At 39.2% G+C, this 12155-nt stretch overlaps 1 protein-coding gene across 2 annotated transcripts; it reads left to right on the top strand.

Moving 5' to 3' along the window:
- Positions 1-471: 471 nt before the first annotated feature.
- Positions 472-7659, top strand: CCNA1 (cyclin A1). 2 transcript variants are annotated; one of them, XM_072430891.1, is made up of 9 exons: positions 472-628; positions 2993-3197; positions 3646-3877; positions 3955-4085; positions 4827-5050; positions 5215-5419; positions 5947-6060; positions 6833-6966; positions 7048-7659. In XM_072430891.1, exons 2-9 carry the CDS (start codon positions 3018-3020, stop codon positions 7094-7096), a joined length of 1269 nt encoding a protein of 422 aa, XP_072286992.1. In that variant the 5' UTR covers positions 472-628; positions 2993-3017; the 3' UTR covers positions 7097-7659. The 2 variants fall into 2 exon arrangements, with proteins under 2 accessions (XP_072286992.1, XP_072286921.1); XM_072430820.1 differs by having other exon boundaries at positions 472-654.
- Positions 7660-12155: the final 4496 nt, after the last annotated feature.

Here is a 12155-nt window from a genome sequence, read left to right as displayed (position 1 = left end):
ATTCCTCGGCGTTATGAATACAATACTGTCCAATTATTGTTTACATAGACTTGACTAGTATGTTTCTTGGATTGTAAGCTCTTCGGGGCAGGGTCTTCTCCTCCTGTGTCACTGTCTGTCATTTGCAACCCCTCTTTATTGTACAGTGTAATATGTTGGTGCTATATAAATACAGTTTATTAATAATAATAATAATAATAATAATAATATGTGAACAGGAATGTTGTAATGTCCCCTCTTCCCTTGTTGACATTCCTAGCAATCACAGTCCTCTACACCAGCCATGTCTCTACTCTGCCCATCCGAAAACTCAGCAGTGACAAGGGAGCTGTCAGAGGTTGCTATGGTCACGCTGCCTCCTGCTCCCCTGCGAGCACGCCGCTTGCTGTCACCAAGGTGACATGATCACGTGGCTTATAGCCGGGCCGCTTCTGATTGGTGGAATGAGACAGACGCGGGCGGATTGAAAACCCCGGAGTGTTGTGGACGATCCTCAGCAATGTACACCGCCCGAGGACTCCGCTACAGCTGAGCCCAATCACCGCACACAGCTGTCAGCAATCACCCGCTCTATATATACGGCGGGCGGGGAGCACAGGGCATTGTTGTGCTCACACGTTGTCCTGAGGTAATCATTGCAGAGTGTGGTGACAGGTAATGCATTGCTTCTTCTGTTCGTGGATTATTTCTGCTTCTTTTTATTTCCTGCCTATGGGTCCTGCGAGTTGGGGGGTCATTGCTGTTACTATCATCCCTGTCTGGGTGCTCTGACAGTTGTGCATCCCCTGCCTTTGATTGTCAGCTCTTCTGTTGAACTGTAACATGCTGGCCTATAAGGGGCTCCTGCTGGGCGCCTGGGTTTGCTGGAGATGCATGCTGGCCCCTCTAGGGGGTCAGATTCTGCTGCAATGCCCTAATCTACTGCTCCTATATGTGAATTGTACATAATCCTTCCATGTATCTGGGCTAATGGCTGAGCAGTGTAGAACACAAGATCCAATATACATGGAACAGCCCTGCCGAATCCCCAACTATGGCCAACTTCTATCATTGGACCAAACTATAACTGGGTGGTGTCATGGCTCCTATAGATTACTTGTAATGGGCTATGATGGTCTGTATGGTGGCTTCACTTTATTAGGAGGTTGATAGGTGGAGGAACCAAACTAAGACCCCTTCCTGTAGTCCAAGACCTTACCTTGCACTGTAAATGAAGTGTCCTTATCCTACACTTTATATTGCTGCTCCTTCTTTACATCTGATCATTTAGGACGGTGTGGGCCAGGATATCTGGACTCATGGCTGGGTGGTTTGTGTAGCCACAAGCTTCACCTTTGTATGGAGCAGCCCTCCCCAATGATTATTTTACACATGGCCTGCTAATGGCAATTGCATAAAGATCAATTCCAAATAGCTTGTGTGCCATAGCGTCTATAGACTACTTGTAATGGGGCTGAATATATAATATACTGTGTCCTGACTATAAGCTAGCCCCCAGCAAGGCAGGAACTCTTATATCAGGTGGGCTGAGCAAAAATTTCTGATGGTGCATATCGTAACTTCACATTATTAGGGAGTTGCTTGGCTTATCTGTCTATTGAAGATCGGTATTCTGCACTCTGAAGTTGATTTTTAAACCTTGTTGTACTAGGACATGCAAAGTAGAATTTCCTGGCAACTAAAAGGTCCATCTTGTATTGCTTAATTAAGGAAAGGTATGGTCACTGCAAGTGATCTTACAAGATTGCATGGCCAGCCTGCTAAGGTGGTAACTCTTGTGTAAGGATGTTTGTGATTTATTATATCTTGCAATGGTTCTGGGGTGCAACCCCCCCAAAGGTAAAAAAATGTTTTTGCTGATATTATCTAGAGCTCTAATCTTATGCTATCAATTAATTTTACATGGCTTTTTTTCTGTTCTAGTAATGTGTACCGCTATCCTTTATTGCATAGTTAGTGACTTTTTTCTGTTACAGCAAGTATATCTAGGCAAAAAGCCACCCTGCCTATTCCATGCGTGTTTATTTTAAATTCTATAAGTAAAAAGACTAACAATACTGATCTAATTGACTGCTATTCTGCTGTCCAGTGGAGACCTTAGCCTCCGTAGGGTTTTTAATTATAAACAAAAAAGTGAACTGTTTAATGAAGGTTTAGTTGGGCTTCTGTGCCATTTAAGGAGGTTTATAATTTTGCCCTAAATCTTGCAGTATTTTTAACTACAAATATCCCTAGGAAGAATCAATTTCTTTACTAGGTTATTTTTACCATGTTAAATAGTTGTCATGTCTGAATGTTAACTTAAATTTTGTGGTTGTTTATTCACGGCATGTGTCTGAATGATGACTGCCTAGGGTCATTAAGTGGCATACAGCTAAAGTCTAGAAAGCAGTGATCTCCCCAGCCCCTCTTTAGCTGGGTGCACCACCTGGAACTTTAGTTACTAGCTGGCTGTTTTTGAGTTATTGGACTTGGGCCACAATAAAGAGGCTGCCACACTTAGGGAAAATATGGGCAGTCAAAATTGTCTCTCCATTCATCTCAAGACAGGAGCTGTAGCAGTCTTTGTAAGAAACATAGTGCCCATGTGTTTCTAGCCTATATGTAATGGGCAAATTGCCATTTGCACAAATTTTAAAATGGATGTGGAAACAAGTTTGTGTGTTAAGACCAGTTTATTTAGCTGAACCTGTTGTGTCTACATGTCAATGCACTTCTAGGGCTTCACAGCTCCCAAAATGTAAGCAGTGTTTTGCCAATTCAAAGCTTGTGTGGGGCAGAGGTTGTTTATCTGCATGGAGGGTGTGCTTGAAAAACATGTGTAATGTTGTGGAAGAATGGCTTCCACTGTTCTCTACTTTTCATGGCATTGGGTTTGGATACCCAGTATGTGCTTGCTATTACTGGCGTTTAACAGCTGCTTTAATTGCACAAGAAGGCTTGGAGGTCAAATGTGACTTTACACTAATGGAAGCTCTCAACTTTCTTCTAGTTACTAGCTCTTTGGATTTGGAAAAATGAATCGTAACACATCCAGTATCCAAGCTGTGGTCAACACTGGCTTTGGAGGCTTTGACAGTTACCAAAGCAATGCACAGCAGTGGGTTCAAACTAATCCACTGCCCCAAAAACAGACCCATAGAACAGTGCTTGGTGTGATCAGTGAAAATGAACAGCGACAGAGGTCATTTAGCTTGGTAAGAATCTGTTTACTTAACTGTCTACAAATGCTGCACATAACTTGTTTTCTAAGCGTACCCTGTAATATAAATCCCTGTTGGAATTTGCTCTGTTAAATCCCCAACCACAACATTTGCCCTGATAAACTTACAGCTGAATCTCCCATGTTTTAATACCTTGTCAGTTGTTTGGTTTCTTGGTACTTATGCAGTGTCTGGATACCTAGTTCCAAACAATTTGATGGCATGCAGTGTGTTCCCTGAACTAATGGTTAGCATATTGGGTAAAGATGGGGAAACATGGTTTTTGGTGACTTGCTACAGCTTAGTGGTCCACATAAAAGCCCCGGAGCATTTACAGATAGATCATTGGTGGTTGTAGTTGAAAGTGTATTAGGCTCCTATTTGAATATTTTGAATGCCAGATATTTGCTTTCCTTCATGTAATGGTGGTTCTTATTTACAGGGTGCTGCTTCCATGAAACTTGTTCCTGGCATTGAGAATGCATTTCTTTTTCCTGGAAAGTTGGTTTCCACCAATGCTGCTACAATGGCACCTAGGCCTTCCTTCACTATCTATGTTGATGAGCCAGCAGAAGTCCCAGAGAGTCAATTTGAAGTGGAACTTTCCAGTATGGAAGAGATGGATGCAAACATCATTAAACAGCAATTCAACTTGTTGCTTGATGTCAGTGCAGGTGTGTAATGCTTAAATGAACTACAACAGCTAACTGCTTTGGCAAAATTAAATGCTAACTATTTTATCTACACTCAGCCTCCCCAATGATTGTAGACACATCTTTTCCCCCTCAAACCGAGCCTGAAGATACTGCTGAAATGGATCCTGATGCTATTGCAGTTTCTGAGTACACTGAAGAGATTCACCATTACCTACGTGAAGCTGAAGTAAGACTGGGCATTTGTTTGTTGCTAGCTACCTATAAGGACCCAGGCACCTAACTTTTTCAATGGGTGTTTGATGTTGATGCCTGCCAATGCAGTTTTAAAAGGCCAAAGATGACCTTAAATGATATAAAGGCTTCACTTTTTTCTAGGAAATTGCTGCCATGCAAAAGTGACCTCTGGCACACAATGTAGAAGTAACTTGTTTGCTGGGAGAGGGCAGGTGTTAGAATGTGTGATTTCACATCAATGTGCTAAAGGTTGTCATAAACAAATCTGGCCCCACTCTTTAGGGACCATGGTGGGGTCTTGTATGCCATCATGCCAAAAGCACAAATACATGCATATTAGGCTATAGGAAAGGGATAATGGAAGCCAAATTCTGGCTCTCATGGAATGGAAGCCACAAGGCTGATACAAAGCAGTTTTTTACTGCGCAACAAACTGACCAAAACCTTAAATTGGTAGAATTGCAGTATTGGGAGCCTCTTGTGTTGGTGGGACTAGTCTCTCTAGTAACTTTACTTGACTAAAGGGTTGGCTTTTTATTATCCATTAGGCTTTAAATTTTGCCCAGGCATGATTGGAAAAACCTTTCTGCATGTGGATAGTGCATAACAGAGTTGGTCATTTTAGAGCTGTTAGTGGAGTCTCTGTAAATGTTAACTTGGTTGGAGCTAATGTTACTCCGTAATGGAGAGCTAGTTCAAAAGATGGTCCTAATCTGTAAATTCAATTCATTAGGTTAAATATAGGCCAAAACCTTTCTACATGAGGAAGCAGCCAGACATTACATCATCCATGAGGACCATCCTGGTGGACTGGCTTGTAGAGGTCCGAGATGAGTACAAGCTCCGAAATGAGACTTTGTTTCTTGCTGTGAACTACCTGGATCGTTTCTTGTCTAGCATGTCCGTACTAAGAGGAAAGCTGCAACTTGTAGGAACTGCAGCTATTCTACTGGCTTCGTAAGTATACAACTGGTTAAACTTTTTTTATTTTTTTTTTTAACAGATGTATAGCTTTAAAACGCTTATCTGATCAGTATGTGGGGGTTGAGTAGCATATTGGTATTGATAAGAATTTCATGGATCTGCAGTTGCTAAACAGGCTTCTTAATATATGTTTACAGCAAATATGAAGAGATCTATCCCCCTGAAGTTGATGAGTTTGTGTACATAACTGATGATACCTACACAAAGAAACAACTGCTGCGCATGGAACACCTGCTGCTAAAAGTCTTGGCCTTTGACCTGACTGTCCCTACGATCAACCAGTTTCTGATGCAATACATTCACAAGCATGCTATTGGAACAAAGACTGAACATCTTGCAATGGTACAAGAGCCTCTAAGATTCTTTCAAATGTCTAATTAGAAAGTAACCTTTTTACCTAGCGGTTGTTCAATGTGGAAATCTGTCACACATGTGGGCTAGGTTGTCATTCATAATGACAGTCTAAATGCCTTGCAGCATTGCTTTGCATAACATGCACTAAAATTTGTAATAGGCCACAACTGCATGCTTATTAAATGCAAGGGCTGCCTGGTAGCCTAATATAAGGGCTTTCCGCTATTAAAATCTGAGTTTTGTTTTAACCTGATGGAAATGGGTGCACTGGTTCTCTGTTGCAAAGGATATTGCCAGTATTGATTGAGTGCAAAGGCTTTGCTAAAGTGCACATGTATTTACACTTCCTTTTGTTCCTTTATTGAAGGGTGACCATACTGCTAAGGAGATGGATTTTGTCTTGATTGCTAGTAGATGCAGTGCTAATAAAAGCAGTATCAGGCTTTAGACTGCCATGAATGTTGGCTGCTGTGAAATTATTTCTGGAAATGAGATTAACATTTATTTCTTCTTAGTACATGGCTGAGCTGACACTTCTTGAAGTGGACCCATTCTTGATGTATGTCCCCTCAATGACTGCTGCTGCAGCCTATTGTTTAGCCAACTATACAATAAACAGATTTTTCTGGGTAAGTAGGCAATGGGGTTGGCATCTATTTGAAATGTGTAGGCTTCTGTGTTCTCAGTTTCTTGTACATGTCACTGACCCCCACCTCATCCCAGTTCTGAATTCTCTCAAAATTTGGCACTGTCCTTCTGTTGCTGTGACCTTGTCATATGTAGGCCATATTTTCTACTTCATTACTGATGGGATTTGCACAATAAGGAATGTTGGGACGTGCACCTTTTTGAATTCTTTTATTTTAAAATCTGTTCTAAAACAGGTCTGTACATCAACCCGATGCAATCCAATCACCTGCTACTAACTTGGAGATTGGCTGGCTGAATAGTTAACTACTGAAATGCTGTTTATTGCCATTTCTTAGTTTTCAAGTCGCTTGCCACAGCTGTACACCATAAGGATTAGTTCTTGCTTTTAGAAGGAAACAATAACATGGTATTAGGTGTTCACTTGGCCAAATGTTTTGAAGATGTGTCCTAGTTCTGGGCATAATCACAAGGCTTAACTGAGGAGCCAGTGAGTTCAGAGGAGTTTGGTGTTTATCACCAATATCCGTCACATCTACTAGAAGGATCTTGTATTGTAAGTTGCCCACTCTGAAAGCAAGCAACTAACTTGGTAAATGGTCCAGATACCTTCTTCTATACCATGGCTTATTGTAGGTAACAATGTGTTGTCAAGTGCAGCTTATCAGTCTTGATGCTTTTTACATTTTGTATTGGTACTTCAGGTAAAGTTGTTTACTCAACTCTTGAATTATTGAAACTAATATCTTGCAGCCTGATGTTCTTCAAAACTTTACTGGCTACACTTTGAGTGATATTGCACCTTGCCTGGCTGATCTACATAGAGCTTGTCTTAATGCACCTCACCAACCACAACAAGCTATTCAAGAGAAATACAGGACTCCAAAGTAAGTGACTATACCTTCATCACTCAAACTTTCTGCCTACTGAAATAATATTGGTGGTAACACGTTGCTTTTGTTTTCCAGGTACATGCAAGTTTCCCATCTGGCAATCCCTGCAGTACTTCCTTTATGACCATAGCATGTAATGAAGTTTTTTTCTCACAGCACTTACCTCAGGGCCAACAGCGTTGGTTTATTTTTTTTAAAGTTGACACTGCTGGTCAAGTGTCAATCTTTCTTTTAAACTTGTAAAATTTTTATATTTAGAGTTTTTATGACTATATTAGAGTTTTAATTTATTTACAGCAGTCACTAAATAGTATAGATGGCCAACATGGTCTGCCATTCAATCTGCTGACTCTAGGGCTGTCATCCTTGCAGCTTTTTTTTTCTTTATGGAGAGGCAGACAATTGTACATATTGGAAGTTGGCCACCTGATCAGACTTTCTTAGTCTGCATCCTAGTAGGTGGAATTGAGGATTCAGATGACTAACCAAGTTTCTTAATGGCTCAGTACCAGCTCCAAGATTTCTCCAACATTTTCACCTTAAAATCTTCTACAGGAGAGATGAAATAGGGGTGGGGAGGGTTTGACTTCTGCTAGACTCACAACGCACACAAATGAGTCAGCATATCCTTGTAGAACTTGTCACTGTCCTGATAAAACTGTTTTTAATAAAATCTATTAGATGCTATTCGATGTCTGTGTCTTCTCTTGCATGCTTCTGATACACACCCCTACTTCTACTACAAGTTTACCATTTAGAAATTATTTCTTAACATGTGTTGAATCAAACTGACACAACCTAATCCATGGCTACTGTGCAGTATGTTGTGGTAACAAATGGGTAGATTGGCATGCTTTAGTGCAAGCTGGGAGAAATGTCCCTTGTTCAAGCATAATGTACTGTTTGTGCCCATAAACCAGTGTACATCAACAGGTTAATTGAAGTCAAATTGTGTTGACTTGTATCGGTCACATAGTGGTTGTTGCCCTCCTGCAGAAGTTACTGACAGCCAGTGTTCCAAGTTTAAAGGGGCTCCATGAAATCTCCTACCACAGCTCATGTATGGCACTAATTTCTCTAATTAAATCATTGTGTGGGTATGCCCAGATATAATGTAGTGTTGGCTTTGGTTGCCAGGAAAACCTGGCAAAGATTGTCAGCAACAGAAGAAAAAATGGTGGCACCCTGCGGAGACATGGGTAGGGGGTCATACAGATTTATTTCTGCTAAAATTTATTAGTAATGTATTGCATAGTTCTATTCTACTGGCCAGAAAAATGGCAAGTTGCAAACAACTTCCTAAATACAGAAGGGTTTTTTTTCAGTGAATGCAGTGATATCTAGTGCACAAATATAGAATGAGCAGGATGTCTGGTTTCAGGTCAGGAATTATTAAACGCTGCACATAGCAGAAAAGTTCCCCCCCCCTTTGAATAAAACACATTTATGCTGTAGGCAGTGGTCTTGTCTTTATGCCCACTCATGGCACACACAAACTTGTGTTTTTTTTGGAAATGGCTAAAACACAAAAGCAAAACCTATAAAAGGTTTGTGGCTGCAAAATGCATACCTCCTGATCTGGTTTGTTTTTACAATATAGTAAACTGCTGATTTAACAATCTACAGGCATTGTCATCAGGAGCTAGAGTCAAATACAATAGTTTATTTTTACTTGGGAAAAGGCAATATAAGGAAGGTGAAGAGTCTGACTGGGAACAGGTCTAACACAAACAAAAGTGTGTGTGGGGGGGGGAGATGGAAACATACTAAACACAAATAGTAAATCTATATTTTGTAAAGTTGTTTAACCATGTAAAGGCATAGTGGAGAAAAACAATTGAACTAGAGTTGCTATGGAAAGTGTGCACCCCTTGGGAAGAAATTAAAATGTATAATTTTTTAAAACATAATATAACCTTGGGCAGGGATTTTATACCAATTAACAGAAATTGGGCCTTATTGTCAGTGATTTAATTGTACCAACATGCTGTAGAGAAGGACCCTTGTTTTTGGTCTCTCAGAGGTCCAATATGCAACCTGCTTAGTCTGACCAAAAGTTCTCCAGCCAGCAGAGGGGGGAGAAAATGTTTTAAATTTTTTTTTTTTTCTTTTCCCTCCCTGATTTTAGAGCTTTTTAGGTAATGTCTGGCCTCTTTCCAAAGAAATTGGAACAGAGTCAATGTTTACACTGGCCATGAGTTTGCAGTGCGGTTACCACTTCCTCATGCCAGTGAACCACTGCCTGCTACAACACAATAGAAAATGCCTGGTGGTGGCTGGGAGCAGTACAGAATCACTCACTCCCACCAGCAGGTAAATATGCAGAAGCTGGTTAAGAACCAAACTGCTGTGTAAGTGACAAAGCAGGATGCCAGGAACTGTGCAGGATGACTCAATCCTGAGGCAGGTCTGAATCTACTGAAAAGGCTCATTTACACACATGTATTATGAGTGTGCACAGTATAAGATGTGCCATTTATTTTTATTGACTGCCAAAATGCAATTTAAGGGTACCTTACATTGCATCTCTGGGCAATTTACTGTAGTGCAGTATGCTCCAAAAATAGTGCTGGTCCTATTTCTGGACTGCATGGATGGAACAAGCTAATACAGCATATGGTGAAGCACAATGTGTCTTCTATGTACTGAAGCAGTGAATATTTGAATGTGTCCTTAGACTTTAAACCCCTGTTTGATTCAATGCATTATGGAATATATTTACTGGATTTAAGTCAAAAGTTCAGTTGGGATTTTACAGTTTATATCACTCTAACTGCCACCATTAATTTGGGTTTTTCCTTTTAGGCTATATTATAGAAGAGATTGGGTTACCTAGTTTGAGCCATTCTTCTGTTCTATACTCTAAGGCTTAATTCTAGGCCTTTCCTAAATTTTCCACTGTTTTCTTCAAAGCTTTTTTTTATTGATACATTTATACAGGACAGCTACAAGTTCAGTGACAATGGTGAAGTAGAAAAGCATACATCAGAAAAGCTATCCCTACCCTTAATCTGATTTTGTAAAGCAACCAAGTTGTCGGCTTTATGTCAAGCTCATAAGGGATCTATTGAGTGTGCTTAACTAGAAAACGAAGGTAAACTGGAATTTTCACTGTGTTTATTTCTAATTAACTGCTACAAACAGAATTATTTTTGATGTTCTATAGAAGCAGTCAAAAGCTTTTCTTAGTGATGATACTGCCTCCCTGGATAGTAGTGTCAAGGCTTCTATTAAATGATACACACTTCAACCGATATGTAATTTTCTTTCGCTTTTCTCAGCTTCTTTGACTCAAATATAACATGAATAATTGAAACAAGATCTAAACGAAGTGAAGAAGCAGGAGGCTTTGAGGAATAATGTAGCACAGTAAGAGATTATCATAAAATGTCAATTACAGAGAAAGAACAGGGAAAAGATACTGGCACGAAGATAAAGATTACAGACTCTGTTCAGGTACTGGATCTTCCTCAGTGTGAAGTAAACAATGCGTTATTTTCGTCATCCAAATTAAGTCTACTTTTCACTCAAACACAAAGGCGAGATGTTTAAAACTGAATTGGCTAGAAACTATTGCTATGACATCCAATTGTTAAGAACTTGATATCAATCTCAATAAATGAGAATGTGTTATGTTTACAATTCTTTTTGAATTAGCTTCTTTTGTATCAGAACTTCAATTATTTACCAGTTGACTAACTAGAGTCACTTGGAATAAAATTGGCAGTAATAAAATTACCGATGTCTAGGTGTCAATATATCAGTAGATCTTTGTCCTGCTGAGGTAGTTCATAATTGACTAGAGAACAGGCTTTTTGCCATTTTCAACTATTCATACTGTATGTGCCTACGGTTCAATGTTTTCAATTACAATCACATTTTATTATTGAGATTTTAATGCTTTTTACTCAAGTAATTCACTTTTTGGCTAAAATATACAATGGTATTAAAAGGAGGTAACTGCCCTCAAAAGCTTAGAGATTTATATGCCTATGTATGATAGGGAAAACACAATCCTCCACTTGCATGAAAGTTTATTTAGAATAGAAAGTTACAAAGTTAAAGGGTAGAGAGAGAGAAGCAGTAGATTAACATGCGTGGTGACCCTCATTGCAGGTTGTAAGAATCTAACTTGATAGCCATATTGAACGCCTATTTAAGCTAAAAATCTGTCACCCAGAAGCTCCCAGAAATAAACATATGACCTAATAAATCATTCACTTAAGTTGCATAAACTGTACACTAGACATTACAGCAGACTCTGTTCCGTTCCGGTTTGCTTGGAACAACTTATTAATTGACTGTCCTTCAAAGTCCCACAATGCCTCACCAAGAAGACCAAACTATCCTCATGGTCACCAACAAGACATTCCAACAATGCCTCACCAAGAAGACCAAACTATCCTCATGGTCACCAACAAGACAAGGATCTGGAGAACAACAATTTGTCCTCAAAACATGTTCTAATACAATTTATTGCATCAAGCAAACCTGTATTATATAAACCAGAACATAGAATATATATTAATATAAGTAGAACACATATTTATTTTCTTTGTCATGTATTCTATTGCTTATATATTTCTTTCCCTAGTTCATTCATCCCCCTTTTGTCGCCATATTAATTATGTTTATGTTTAGATATAACTTTTATATTTTTATTACATTCTCTATTTTAAAGCTATATCTATAAATAAAGTGTAATTAACAAATTAATATTATATACAGTATTTTCAATTCAGACAGATCATGACAGGTGGGATGAGACATAACTGCACTCTCAGGGACTTGATCACCCACAAGGTGAACTAGGCAGGAGCTACTTTTGCATTCTGTAGTCTAAACAGTGAACTTTAAGTGGTTCTGGGAATCAATAATTGCTACGTCCAACAATAGACCAATTTAATCATGCAGCAATGAGTGAATATGGTCACCTATTTTACCAATAGGATTTAATTATTTAAACCAGATTAGCATTCCGGTTACTCTTAAAAGTTGCCTATACTATTTATAATTATAGTCTAATTCAACAAACCTGTGAAAAGCAAATGCCTTTTCGGTTTCATTATTGTGGAGATGATCAATGTAGAGATAATATTCACATGATTAGATAAATATAGTGAATATTCCCACAACTATGTGCCTAAAGGTTAATTTTAAAAAATTAGCCCAAATATTCTAGC

The sequence above is a fragment of the Pyxicephalus adspersus genome, chromosome 1 (genome assembly GCF_032062135.1).
Source record: "Pyxicephalus adspersus chromosome 1, UCB_Pads_2.0, whole genome shotgun sequence".
In the NCBI taxonomy this organism is placed as follows: Eukaryota; Metazoa; Chordata; class Amphibia; order Anura; family Pyxicephalidae; genus Pyxicephalus; species Pyxicephalus adspersus.
This window is presented reverse-complemented; position numbering and strand designations above follow the sequence as displayed.

Bases quoted from the DNA above. Each gene is read 5' to 3' on its own strand.
- CCNA1 (XM_072430891.1), top strand. From the start codon at position 3,018: ATGAATCGTAACACATCCAGTATCCAAGCTGTGGTCAACACTGGCTTT. The intron at 3,878-3,954 runs GTGTGTAATGCT...ATCTACACTCAG, and splicing joins GTTGCTTGATGTCAGTGCAG to CCTCCCCAATGATTGTAGAC. The intron at 4,086-4,826 runs GTAAGACTGGGC...TCAATTCATTAG, and splicing joins ATTACCTACGTGAAGCTGAA to GTTAAATATAGGCCAAAACC.